The 13,118-nt window shown below is 48.1% G+C and overlaps 1 protein-coding gene across 4 annotated transcripts; it reads right to left on the bottom strand.

Annotated features, from left to right (window-relative positions):
* Positions 1 to 206: 206 nt before the first annotated feature.
* Positions 207 to 10,430, bottom strand: GLUL (glutamate-ammonia ligase). Of its 4 annotated transcripts, none has more exons than XM_086694326.1 (8): positions 10,274 to 10,412; positions 9,137 to 9,256; positions 7,553 to 7,731; positions 5,347 to 5,508; positions 3,582 to 3,728; positions 3,064 to 3,191; positions 2,692 to 2,891; positions 207 to 2,125 (listed from the first exon to the last, which is right to left on the bottom strand). In XM_086694326.1, the coding sequence occupies exons 2-8, from the start codon at positions 9,241 to 9,243 to the stop codon at positions 1,807 to 1,809; spliced, it is 1,242 nt and encodes a 413-aa protein (XP_086550452.1). In that variant the 5' UTR covers positions 9,244 to 9,256; positions 10,274 to 10,412; the 3' UTR covers positions 207 to 1,806. The 4 variants fall into 4 exon arrangements, with proteins under 4 accessions (XP_086550452.1, XP_086550453.1, XP_025776967.1 ...); XM_086694327.1 differs by lacking the exon at positions 10,274 to 10,412 and adding an exon at positions 9,788 to 9,806; XM_025921182.2 differs by lacking the exon at positions 9,137 to 9,256 and having other exon boundaries at positions 10,274 to 10,430.
* Between the last annotated feature and the right edge of the window lie 2,688 nt (positions 10,431 to 13,118).

A 13,118-nucleotide genomic window follows, 5' to 3' on the forward strand; every position in this document is an offset into this window, starting at 1 on the left:
CCTGAGGTTCCAAATACCCAAAGTACAGGGAAGAGCCGGTTGGCAGCAAGACTCAAGATAGACTTTTTAATCCCTTGAATAGGTAAACCTGAGCTTACTTTGCATCTTTTAAAACCCAAAAACCAAAATTCCCCTTTCTTGGTAGGAAAGAAAAGAATGAAATGGCATAGGCAGATTTAAAAGAAACACAAAGAATCAAGTCGGAATAGATCTTATAAATGTTAGGTTGATTTATGAAAGCTGCTCTGGGCAGTTAACAGTTTGTTTACAATGAGGAGTTATCTAACTCTGAACATACTGTACATGGCAATTAGAAGTCGTCATGGCAAGAGAAAACCACAGCAGGCCTGCAGCAGCCAACATGAAAACAGCCAGAAACAGTAGGGAAAATGTAGGGAGGAAGGCAGGGCTTGCTTTTTATTACGTAAAAGAAATAACTCCTCAGGAATCTTCACAAAGGAAAGGAGCATCTCATGCTCAGAACAGACAGCAGGATACAAAGTTATAAGTGTTTTGATGCCAGGGAGGTTCCCCCCCCATCTCCTCAAAGAGCAGAGATGGGAAGGAGACAGTTGAAGCAAACAAGCGACCTTTGTAAAAGACTCAGAAACCTTACAAATAGGATTAAAGTCTAAACTTCTGTTTTGCTTTTAAAAAATGTTTAATATTATCAAAAGGCCTGCTTTAGTGACATGCTAGTCCCACCAAAAAGTAATCCCAATAACCCGTCAGGAACATGCTCAAGTTGACCAGCCAACTCTTATTTCTAAACTTCTGTGTGTATGTGTGTGTCTTTTAAATTGAAGCCACGGGGCTCAGGTGATTGCTCCTTCCACAAGGTGCTTCCTTTGGTTACCTAAGCGGTGTCACCCGCTCCCAAGAGTGGCCAGGGCACAGAAGCCCTGCAGTGGCGGTGAGGGAACAACAGACAGCCCTAGATAGCCAACTTATTCAAGCATGCCTCCCTCACCCCCACTCAAAAGGAGATCCTTATTTCTAACCAGACTATTCACCTCAAATTTTGGGCCCCAGTGACCAGAATGTTTTTCCTACTTTAGGAAAACAAAACAAAACAAAAAAAACACACATATCTGCACACCCATATATATAATTTTTTTTGTTTTTACATTTAAATATAAAAATACTATTCTGCTTTGTGTTATAAACGGAGGACACCAAGCAGTAAGAACTTTTTCTTCTAAGGTAGGTCAATCCATCCTTCTGCTGAGCTTGTCTTCAGGTGAGGGCATATAGCCCCAGGTAAGGGAAGTGCTGTACCAGGAGGAGAGGGGCATTTTCCTGCCTGGTTCTCTCCTAAATCTCACTTTTAATAGAAAGCTGGTTATAACTTTGTAACAAAGTGGAACTTCCCACCAAGAGAGGAAATCCTAACCTAACCCCAGAGTAAGTAACCCTCCCCCCACCCCAGCACTCAGCTACCTCGAAGAAAAAGCCCTCCCCCTCCCTTCACAAATACTATGCTCTGTCCGGATAGCTACGCCTATTGGACAAACACACCTGATTAAATGGAAACAGTGGTTATGTCTCCCCACCCCCTCCCCACTAATGTACTAGACAGTTTCAGTGACAGGGAAAAAAAGGGGGGGGGGATGTAAAAAGATTAAGAACTTGACCCCTCTTATCCTGGTCAAAGAAAGCAAGAGATGTTAACTGGGCATGAGGAATAAAAAAAGACCTTGATATTCTGCCCTTTGAGTTATAGCTATTAGGACAGTCAAGAGAGGGGCAAACACGGAGGCAGGATGGAGAATTAGGAGGGGTTTGATGGCTGCAAGTCTAGTCCACTTAGTTTTTGTACTGAAAGGGTTCATCGCCAGTTTCGTTGAGAAGACACGTGCGGATGAGGGCTTCTGTCACCGAAAAGGGGTCACAGTTGGCAGAGGGGCGACGGTCTTCAAAGTAACCCTTCTTCTCCTGGCCGACAGTCCGGGGAATGCGGATGCTAGCACTTCGGTTGGCCACACCAGCAGAAAAGTCGTTGATGTTGGAGGTTTCGTGGAATCCAGTTAGGCGCCGGGCATTATCCAGGCCCCCTTTGGGATCGTAGGCTCGGATGTGGTACTGGTGCCGCTTGCTCAGTTTCTCGATGGACTCCTCAATGTACCTGAAGGAAACAGACAAGATGGGAGTCCAACCTGGCACCAGGAAATCTGCCCTTCAAGGGCAAGGGAGGAAGTATGGATCTAAGAACAGAGGGACTCCTCTATCAAAGACTGTTTCCAATTCACCAAAATCTGTGATCTCCACAAATCAAATGTTCCATGAGGCTAGCAACTCTTGACGTGTTACCTGTGTGTCCCACCCAGTGCCTCAGAATGGTGGTGGACACTCAGTTGATGGTACTTATTGAACGAAAAGACCCTAATCAAAGACTTTACCCCACCCATAAGCACTATATTCATTCACATGCTTGTATTGTTTCTATTTTATATTGAAGATTTTCAAACACACTAATTTAAGTCCTCTTTTCCCAATCACAATCTTTGAATTCTATTCCTAGGATATTTTGGGGTACTCTTCAAATAGGAACAAAACAATAGGACTGGAAGACAATTTTTGAAGCCAAGTGCTAAAAGCTAAGGCATAAGCCAACAAGTCTGGCTTACTTGGACCCAATACCTCAAACCCTGTGGCAAAGAAAACAAGATGGCTCTCTCAGAAGGCACTCACTTCAGACCATTCTCCTCTCGCATGGCCTTGGTGCTGAAGTTGGTGTGGCAGCCGGCACCATTCCAATTCCCAGGAATGGGCTTAGGATCGAAGGTTACTATCACTCCAAAGTCTTCACATACACGATGCAAGATGAAACGGGCCACCCAGAGATGATCTCCCATGTCGATTCCTTCACAGGGCCCTATCTGGAATTCCCACTAGAAAGAACAAGGCTGGCTTTTAAAAGAAAGCCAACTGCTTCCCCCAATTCAGAAGCTCCAAAGCCTCTTTTCTCACCTCTATTCCAACCCACGTAAGATTCTGGTTAACAAGGGGCACCAGCAAACTCCCCACTTGTCCACAGGTCCTCTAGACGAATGAGCCACTCACCTGGGCAGGCATGACCTCAGCATTTGTCCCGGCAATCTTGATGCCAGCGTATAAGCAGGCCCGGTAGTGAGCCTCCACGATGTCCCTGCCATAGGCTTTGTCTGCTCCCACACCACAGTAGTATGGACCTGGAGAGGCATTAAGATGAAATGTCAAGAGACAAGAAAACCACGAAATCGCTTTCCACAAGTCAGAAATCAGAAAGCTCTCAACACTTGCTCTCTGCATCACTATGCCTGCCTTCACCTGGGGGTGGGTTGTGGCATGCAGGGGGCTCCTCTTGGCCATAACCTCAGTGGAGCCAAAGGGTTTCTCTCCATGTTAATGTTGGAATATCCATGTCTGGATTTGGGTAACAGGAGGTCTCTTTACAATATTATTTCAGCTAGCCTCAGGGATGGATACTCCCACAGCTTTTCTGATCCATAAGAGTCACTCCCGGTTCTGGGGAGAGGGAATTTCCCTGGCAATTAAGCAACTAGGGAACAGGAGGTTCATCTCTGACCAAGGGGACTTACCTTGGGGCCCAGGGAAGCCATTGGAAGGCCAACCAAAAGGGTGCCCATCTGTGCCCATCAGAGTATATTCCTGCTCCATTCCAAACCAGGGGTGCTGATTGCTCACCATGTCCATTATCCGTTTACAGGTATGCCTTAAATTGGTCTCTAGAAAGAAAGAGTCAATGTGCCATTAGAGACATATGGACAAACATGCTGAATCCTGGTGGTAATGGGAAAAAGGTCTTCAGATTCCATAAAGCTCAAGTGTAAACTATAAGCTGAACTGATGAAGAGTAAACCTTTTTTTTGTGTCCCATCAACCCAAGTGGGGAAAATGGGAGAAGCAGTAATCACACATCTGTAGGGATACTGCTGGGTCACAAACAATCACATGACAGTAGATGCAGAACAGAGCAAATTTGCACTTTATCTGCATGCTGGCCGCCTCCCAAGTACCACATGTCAGGCACTTCAAACTCTCTATTCACAAGACAGCTGCTTTTAGGTGTCAGACTTATTCCTAGTTTCTCAAGCATTTAGAGCCAAACTTACAATTTTCATTGAGAGAATCATTTGTCTGTTAGGGGCCTCACATTCTAGGTAAGAAAGTTAAGGGCGAAGTTGGCTAACACAAAAATAAAATATTAAAATGAGATGAGCTCACCTGGAAACAATTTCTAAGCTAGAAAAGAACTTTAAAACAAGTAAACATATGGGCGCCTGGGTGGCTCACTAGGTTAAGTGTCCAATTCTCGATTTTTGGCTCAGGTCATGATCTCATGGTTTGCAAGACAGAGCTCTGCATTGGGCTCCACAATGGGCGTGAAGCCTGCTTGAGATTCTCTCTCCCCTTATCCCCCACTCTCTCATGCATTCACTCTCTCCCAAAATAAATAAATAAACATTAAAGAAGGTAAGTAAATATAGACTTATTAGCTTTACTACATCCCAAGAACCATTTCAAGACCTCTACCTTATGGAAAACCCACAACCACATCTTCCTAGCCACCCTGGGGTGGGTATGAGAAACCTCCAACTTTTATGAAGGAGAAAATGCAGCTCAGCTCTGAGACATCAGGGCAAGTAGCAGAGCTGGGAAAGCTATGGTTACCTGGACTTCAGAGCTCATGCCCTTTACCACAACATGGTACACTGCCTCTCACAACAAAGGCAGTTAAGGTCCAGGCACTACTAGAACTTGCTGCAAGCACAGCGGGAGACCTAACAGTGGTGGGACTTCAGCTGAGTTTAAAAAGATGAATGGCTGAGAATCGAGATCAATGGCCACATCAGGCAAAAACCAAAAACCAGTTACAGTGACCCTTGAGGCACATGTATGTTACCAGTGAACCTAGGCAGGAGATGGATTTTTTTCCCCCACTTTAAAATCAGGGAAAGTAGGAGGATAAATATCTTGATAAGGCTTACAGCCAGTAAGTGACAGATCCAGAATTCAAAACCAACATTCTGACTTCAGAATCCAGGTTTTTCAAATCTACAGGTAGGCAGGAGGGCTATATCATGGGGGAATTCTACCGGAAAACAGATTTAAAGGAATTCACTGTTGTTCTATAAAACAAATAGGGGAGACCGTGGGAGGATGGGCCACATACCCTCTTTGAATGAGGAAGTCCGGGGTGGAGATGTATCTCCAATTGCCCACACTCCTGGAACAGTTCTGAGATTATCTAGTGTTCCCAGTACCAATTCTGGAATACCCTGTCCTTCCCCTTTACAACACTCATGGACTGGGGATGAACATCCATACCTATACTATACACACCTGCAGGCTTTCGGTTGTACTTGAAGACTTCACAGAACACCAGCTTGTTGGGGTCCTTGCGGAAAGGGTCCCGAAACATGGCAGCAGGGACAAGATACATGTCACTGTTGGAGCCTTCAGACTGAAAAGTACTAGAGCCATCAAAATTCCACTCAGGCAACTCTGGGGTAAAAAGAGAAGGGACAATTAAGTTACAAATGCATGGCTTTTTGGATAAGAGTACAGCCCCTCATTGACCTTTCTAGCTCTAAAGCTACTCTTTTCCCCAGGAACTCAGTGATGCATTAATATGCAAACTCTATTGATAGATAACTGCACAGAACTTTAATGTCCTTCCCGTGTGAGTTCTAAGTTAACACCACTGCATCACTTCCTCAAGAAAAACAACAGTTACAAAAACAACCTAAGAATGACTATCTTGACTAAGTAGTCTACTGGACAATAAGGAGACGAATTGAAATATTTTGGGGGCGTCTGGGTGGTGCAGTTGGTTAAGCGTCCGACTCTTGGTTTCAGCTCAGGTCATGACCTCATGGTTCATGGGTTGGAGCTCTGAGTGGGGCTCTGCACTGACAGCGCAGAGCTTACGTGAGATTCTGTCTTCCTCTCTGTCCACCTCTCAAAAATAAACATTGAACTATTGTGACATTTTAGTTATTTAAAAAACTGGAATAGGAGAAACAAGGTTCTGATTCATCCACCAGGCCACTGTATTGCTTCTTTAAATCTTCTCCCCACTGAGTCTATGGACTGTTCTAGCTCGGTATGTCCTTATTTTATAGATGAGGAAATGGACAACAGGATAACTTACTCAAGAATGCTCCCATTATCATTTCCCCACTAGGTTTTTTTTTTTTTTTTAATGTTTATTTTTATTTTTGACAGAGAGAGAGAGAGAGAGAGAGAGAGAGAGAGAGCGCGCGCACGCGAGCAGGAGAGGGGTAGAGAGAGAGGGAGACACAGAATCCGAAGCAGGCTCCAGGCTCTGAGCTGCCAGCACAGAGCCTGACGCGGGGCTCGAACTCACATTCCAAGATCATGACCTGAGCTGAAGTTGGCCGCTCAACCGACTGAGCCATCCAGGTGCCCCTCTCCACTAGGTTTTTTAAAAAAATTCTTATGTTTTATTTTTACGAGAGAGAGTGCAAGTGGGGGAGGGGCAGAAAGGGGGAGACACAATCTGAAGCAGGCTCCAGGCTCTGTGCAGTCAGCACAGAGCCTGACATGGGGCCTGAACTCAGGTACCGCGAGGTCATGATCTGAGTCCAAAGTCAGACGCTAAACCAACTGAGCCACCCAGGCGCCCCTCCCCACTACGTTTTACACTTGATCTTAGCCAAAAGGCCGAGAAGCGATCCCCCACTACGTTTTAAAGGCTGGTTTCTTCATCTCTCAAGTTGACTACAAGTTCTCTGAAGGCACAGAGACCAGACTCTCACCTTGTACCCCCAGTGCTTGTCTAATACCTCCCACATAGCAGACGCACAACATATACTTTATTTTATGGTCATGCATTCATTCCTGTGTGAATATTATCAAGAGTAAACCATTCTAAAAGTAGGCAAGAGGTGGTATTTTTTCTCCGGTCCTTTTCTAGAAAGAGGGCTATGGCTTGCTCTATACTGAAAAATGAAGGACACAACTCTTATTTAATAAATAGCTCAGAGTGTGATAAACAATCAGGTGATTTAGGCAATCAGGTGATTTAGGAATTTCCAAAAGTGGCATCAACTAAAAACAAATGAATGGCTAGTCCTATTTAGAAACCACCTTACAGAGTTTGCTTTGCATCTAGAACCTCACTGATAAGGAATACAAAACAGTATTCAAAGAGTTCGTAAAGCAGATGGCATAGTCAGGTTAGAGCGGTGGTTTTCAAATCAGGTTCTTGGGGACACCTTAGAGCCAACTAAGTAGGGATGCCCAAGACAGCAAAGTCTCCAGCCCCCCTGGTGCCCCAACTAGACTTTTAATCTTTTTTCTTCAATATACTGGCTTACATGTGAGCTTCTATTTCAATAAAGGAGTCCATTGTTGCTATGCTTTGAGGCAGAGTAGGAGCTTAAAGTCGACTGAATGAAGTCTGAAAAACCCTGCCTTAGAAAAGCTTCACAAACAGAATAATAAAGTAGCCAAATCTGGAGGCTTGGTTTCAGTCTGTTCCCACCCCCGCCCCACCTGGTTCCCAGTCTGCTCAGTCTCTCACCTTCTATACACTTGGGTTCACTGTCCAAGGTCCGGGTCTTGCAGCGCAGGCCTTCTCCAGTACCATCAATCCAAATGTACATAGCTTGGACTTTCTCGCCCTGAGGCAGGGACATGTACACCTGCTTGATGCCTTTGTTCAAGTGGGAACTCGCAGAGGTGGCCATGGTGGAAGCTGTTCTGCAGAGAAAACCAACAAAACCAAAATTAAGATCCTTGGCAGGAAGGACTCAATAAGGACAATCAAATCACAAAGTGATTAGAAGATAGGAAGGTTGCCTCCTCCCTTTGGAAGGAACACTCTTAAAGGTACATTTTATTCATTCAGCTTTCAGCGAGATTTAAGTTTTGATAGTAGACAAAAATCTCCTTACAGGCTTCCTCAAGCTAGAATCTACATTTGTGAGGACTAAGCTTAATTTCCTCAGGGTAGCTAAGGTAGAGGGAAGTCCTTTATTTTTTATACTAAGACACTGGGTGGGAGGTAACCCAAAAAACAAAACCACGCAAGGTTTCTTGGGCAGTCTTGCCTTTTCTTTGCATCCTAGCCAGCATCTCAAAAAAACCCTTTTTGGAAATTCCTCCACTTTTCCACAAGGCACTCCACACATTGATATGGTAGGAAGAAACAAGGGGCGGAGGGCTAGCTGGAAGATTTAAAAGGCTGGGGGACTTCCGAAAAGCAGCACAGTTATTGCAATCCCCCAATCCCCAAAACATCAAAAGAGCTGATCTGTTGGGATTCTAAGATGCACACTGCCATCATTTCCATAGGTCTTCTCATTTAGGAAGGTAGGTTTAAGTTTGCCAATGACCTTCTCAGATTCCACCAGGGAACTTTTCAAGTAATGAGGAAATTCCCACTTGGGTAACAAAAAGAACCGGGTTCTTAAAAGCTGAGGCCTGCTAAATCTGCAAGGCACTGCCACAAAACCTCTGAAAGAAGAGAAAGCCAACACAGGAGGAAATGTTGTACCCCTCCCTCCCAGCTCAGTGGCCCACAGTGGCTGGAAAGGGAACATATTGTTCTCCAACGACTTGGGCAACTTTCTGAAGTACAGTGGCTAAGTTTCTATGGGCAACCGTCCATGTTTGCCCAGCTGAAAACAGAACTGCCTCTCCAAGAGCCTCACCCCTTCCCTTGGGGAAGAGCAGAACCTCCTCTTGTCTGGTCTCCTGTATTGGAGAACCTTTGCATACCTCCTCCAGAGGTCCAGGTCGGTCACTTACCTCCCCTACCCCTTCCCCACCCCCACCCCAGCCTTTGAAGGCCAGAAGAAACAATACTTGATCTCTTCAGCTCCCACTAAAGGGACTGGTTGTAACCCAGTCTCTGGCCTTCCTCCCCAACCTGTTACACCCCCAACATCAAGTCACACTTTCTCCCTTTAAGCCTCAGTTCCAGATTTCCCGCTCTTTTCGATGAGACGAGTTAGATGCCAACATTCTAGTCTACTGTCATAGACTGGTGCTGCTGTGGTGCTGAGTTTACACGCTTGGGGGGTAAAAATGGGATTCTGCACTTTCTAGTGGTTTCTGCAGCTGTCGCCGGTTCCGGGGTCCTCCTCCCTGTCTCTTCACTCACCCCAGCCACAGAAGGTCAATCGGATCGTTGGGGTTGCCCTCCTTGGCCCTTCTCCTTTTGGAATGGCGTTCTCGCCTCTCCTGGTTCACCAGCTCTCGCTGGTCCATGCACTGGAGCTTTCTGGGTGAAGGAGACGGAGAAGCGGTCGGGGAGCGATCGGTATCGCACCGGGACGAGCAGAAATACGAAGGCTGTTGGGTCACGGTCCTAATCTTGACTCGTGATTTCTCTCCGGAGTTCATGGAGTAGCTGACGAAGCCAACGCAGTTGGAGGGGGACTCCGATGACCGCGACTCCAGGTCGTCTTCATCTTCGTTGTTTGAGGTCTTCGCGGATTTGCGGGTGGGGGGGGGATCCCTGCTTCCCGCCCCCGGGGCAGTTGGCATAATCCACTTTGAGAGCAGCCCTTTCCCACTTAAATGTCCCAGAAGTCGGCGCCCCGCCCCTCGGGCCCCCGACCGGATCTCAGGGCCTAGTCCCGGGGGCCATATCCCTCCGAGGGCCGAGGCTGGCGGGGTGTGGGGGAGTCGGGGGAGGGACAGCGCACCGCCCCTACCTCTGCCCGGCCAGGCCTCTCCACCGGCCACGCCGCGTCCCGGACTCCCCATTGTTCAGTCACAGTGCAGGACCCTCGGGACTAGCGACGCTCACCGCCACTCGCCTCAAGGTAGGCGTCTAAAGATCCTCAAGACCACGACGGTCCCCCGAGACCCGCCACCGCGGAGCAGAGAGCGAGGTTCCCGCGAGGCCACCCGGCCACTCCATCCACGGCGCACACAACACGGAGCGCCGGGCCCGGGCAGTGGCTCCACCGTACGCCTCGCCTAGCGACCTCCAGGGGCGGCGCTTTGGGCCGCAAGCAGCGAAAGGAAGACCAAAACAACTCCCCGCCCTCCTCCCAGCCAGGCGACCTGCGCGCCCCACAAACGCCAGCCCAGAGCCGCCGGGAGCCGCGGGCGGCGAAAGCACGCGGAGGGCGCGGGATTAGAGGCACACCTTAAGGGCTGGAGGAGGAAGGGGCCGCTCCGAGCCCCAGGGCCGGAGGACGAAGGCGGGGGGCGGGGGGTGTCGGGCGACTCGGGGGGCTCGGAGGACGGCGCGCACCACTTCGAGTTCCCGGGCCGGCGGCGCGCTTACCTGGGCTGCGAGCAGGCGTCAGGGCGGGCGGGCCGCGAGAGCGAGGTGCGGCGAGAAGAGGAGGCCCGGTGTGCAGCCTAGACGGCGCGCTCTTCTCCCATTCTCGGCTCTGCTAGGCTGCCGGCAGCCCCGCTCCCTTTATCGGCGGCCCGGACCGCCCCCGGCGCCCTGATTGGCTCCCAGCGGCCGGGAGCCGGGGCGGATCGGCTGATGCACGCCCGGGCCCCGCTGCCATTGGGCGAGCGGCCGAGCGGGCGCCGCCGGGGTGGGGGCGCGAGGACCGGGAAAGAAAGAAAGGGAAAGGGCCGTGGGGGGAGGGGGTGCGCGGGGGGAGGGGAGCAGAGGAAGGGTTGGCCCGCGGCGCGCGGACGGGCGAGTTCCTGCCAGGAAGGACCCCGCCTGGCCCGGCTGCCGCTCTCCTCCGCGGGCGGTCCCCGCAGCCCCTACCCCCGCACCCGAGCGAGGCGTCCAGTGGATCTCCCGTCCTCCGTCCCTGCCGCCTTCAGGTTGGATAGTTTTGTGCGAGAGGCCTGTGTTTTTCGAGGTCGTGCCGCAGACCCCACGGCTCCCTGGGGACCTTCCGACCCCCCCCCCCCCCCCCCCCCCGCCCCCAGGAACTTAATTTTGCCTTTTGTTGTTAGAGAACCCCCGAGGCGCGGCGTCCGAGGGGGCGGCCCGCCCTCGCGGTGGGACTGAGACGCCAATGGCAGTCGGCGGTCTCACGTCTGTAATCAACGTGCTGAGCCTGCCATTCCCTAGAGAGGATCCTGGCGGGCCTAGCAATGGTCAGGAGATCTGTCAGATTCCGCCTGCCACTCCTGAGACCAGTCTCTCGGCGACTCTCTGGGCCCAGGTTTCCTCATCTGCAAATAAAGCGATTCAAGAGAGCACCTTTAGAGCTGCCCACCTGATTTGAAATTCTGTGTGCAAGCTGTTCCCCCGAGGGAGGGCGGCTGAAAGAAAAGGGAGGTCTTCTGGAGCCTCCTTTGAAGCCCAGGGTATGTCAACATTTTAGAATTTTTTATATAATGCTTTGTTTTTGTTTTTCAAGTAAGTTCTTGTGCCTTTTTTCTTTTTTTACTTTATTTATTTATTTATTTATTTATTTATTTATTTATTTAGAGCATAAGCGGGGGAGGAACAGTGAGAGAGGGAGAGAATCCCAAGCAGGCTCTGCACTGTCAGCACAGAGCCCCATGTGGGGGCTGGAACTCACAAACCCTGAGATCATGACCTGAGCTGAAGTCAAGTGTTGATGGCTTAACAGACTGAACTATGCAGTTGCCCCTTGTGCCTTCTTTTTAATCTGGAAAATGAGTCAGGACCCCTTCCTTCTCTCAGCCTTTCTGTGATGGTTGAGAAAATAGGTATGTGAATACAATATTGAAACGGATGCTTGTTTCAACACAACACACATACGATATTTTCATTGCTACCAGTGCTCCTTACTTGACTTTTTTATTTTTATTGCCTGAAATTCACCACCTGATGGTGTCTCACTTTTATAGCATCTTTTCAGGAGCCCCAATATTTGAGACTTTGAGATTTTTCTGTGTAAAGACTGAGAAGTTAGGCTTCAGTGCCTTTGGAAGAGGAAGGGAAGAAGTTTGTTCTTGTGGTTATATTTTGTACCACAAATATGGAAAAGAAATGTTGCCTGTGACCACACACACACACACACACACACACACACACACACACACATAACTTGGCTTCTTTGGTCAACATCCTTCCCAGAGTGTGTCTGACACTGTAATGCTTTTAAATGACAGATGCAGCTTTCATCTCCAGCGGGATTTTGTTATATTTCAGACAGGTGACATTCTGCACTGAGTAAGGTGTCTTGCAAATGTGACGGATTCCATCTTAAGTTTCAGTGTGTGTTGAAGCATTAGGTATGGTGGTTCAAGGCTGGGCTTCAGGTCATACAAACACAGGTTCAAATCTGGGCTTTACTTCTTACCCACTTTGTGTTAGCTTTCTTAGCCACATGAAATCACAGTTTTCTTGCCTACAAAATAGGGAGATCAGCCACCTTGTAAGGATGAATTCTGATAGCATATACACTATATGCATAGAGTAACTTAAAAAACAGTTACTGTAATTATTATAGATCAAGGTAATTCAAAGAGATTGGATTATTTTTATTCCCCATTAAGTACAACTTTCTAACTCAGTCTCAAGGTTAAATGGTTGAGGAGGGGGAGAAGAAAGGTGATGTTTTTATTTTAAAAGATGTTAATTTTCAGATGCCAAACTGCCTAAGCATAAACCAGAGCCTCTAGGCTCATCACCACCAGCATCTGAGATGCATATAGTAGGAAGAGAATGCAGTTTTTAAAACTTATGGTATTACGTTTTGCTATGTGAGTACCTGCTTCATTTGCTAGGTATCTTCACCTCCTTGAGCAATGCATTCATCTTTCTATCTCCCAATGGTGTCCCGAGTGAGTGTTCAATAAATGATGTTTGTTGATCACACAGAAATGACAGCGGCACCATCAAGGGAACATGTGCTTTGAGCTGCTTTTCCAAGAATGGAAATGGATTTGCTTTGATCCATTCATGTGACCAGAGGCATACTTTGTGAAGGTTAGAAACGTAATACATGACCACTGAGTCTTTCAGGAGGGAACAAGAGGCCTTGTCCTTGGTCAGCCCCATACTTACTTAAACCAACCCAATTAGGGCTCAAAGGAGTCCAAGGACTGATCAGGGAAGCTTAAAAGAGTACGAGGGAAGAAAAAGCAGATGAAGTTAACTGGTTCACCCCCAGAAACCCAGACTGTACTTTTAAAGAAGTTAAAAGTAGGACTGTCTGTTCCAAACTGAAGTTTGACTTTGT

This window comes from Puma concolor, chromosome E4, assembly GCF_028749965.1.
Source record: "Puma concolor isolate L17-30 chromosome E4, mPumCon1.1.hap2, whole genome shotgun sequence".
Classification (NCBI taxonomy): domain Eukaryota; kingdom Metazoa; phylum Chordata; class Mammalia; order Carnivora; family Felidae; genus Puma; species Puma concolor.

Bases quoted from the DNA above. Each gene is read 5' to 3' on its own strand.
- GLUL (XM_086694326.1), bottom strand. From the start codon at position 9,243: ATGGACCAGCGAGAGCTGGTGAACCAGGAGAGGCGAGAACGCCATTCC. The intron at 3,729-5,346 runs GTGTGTATAGTA...CTTTCTTTCTAG, and splicing joins GTACAACCGAAAGCCTGCAG to AGACCAATTTAAGGCATACC. The intron at 2,892-3,063 runs GTGAGTGGCTCA...TGTTCTTTCTAG, and splicing joins CTGAGGTCATGCCTGCCCAG to TGGGAATTCCAGATAGGGCC.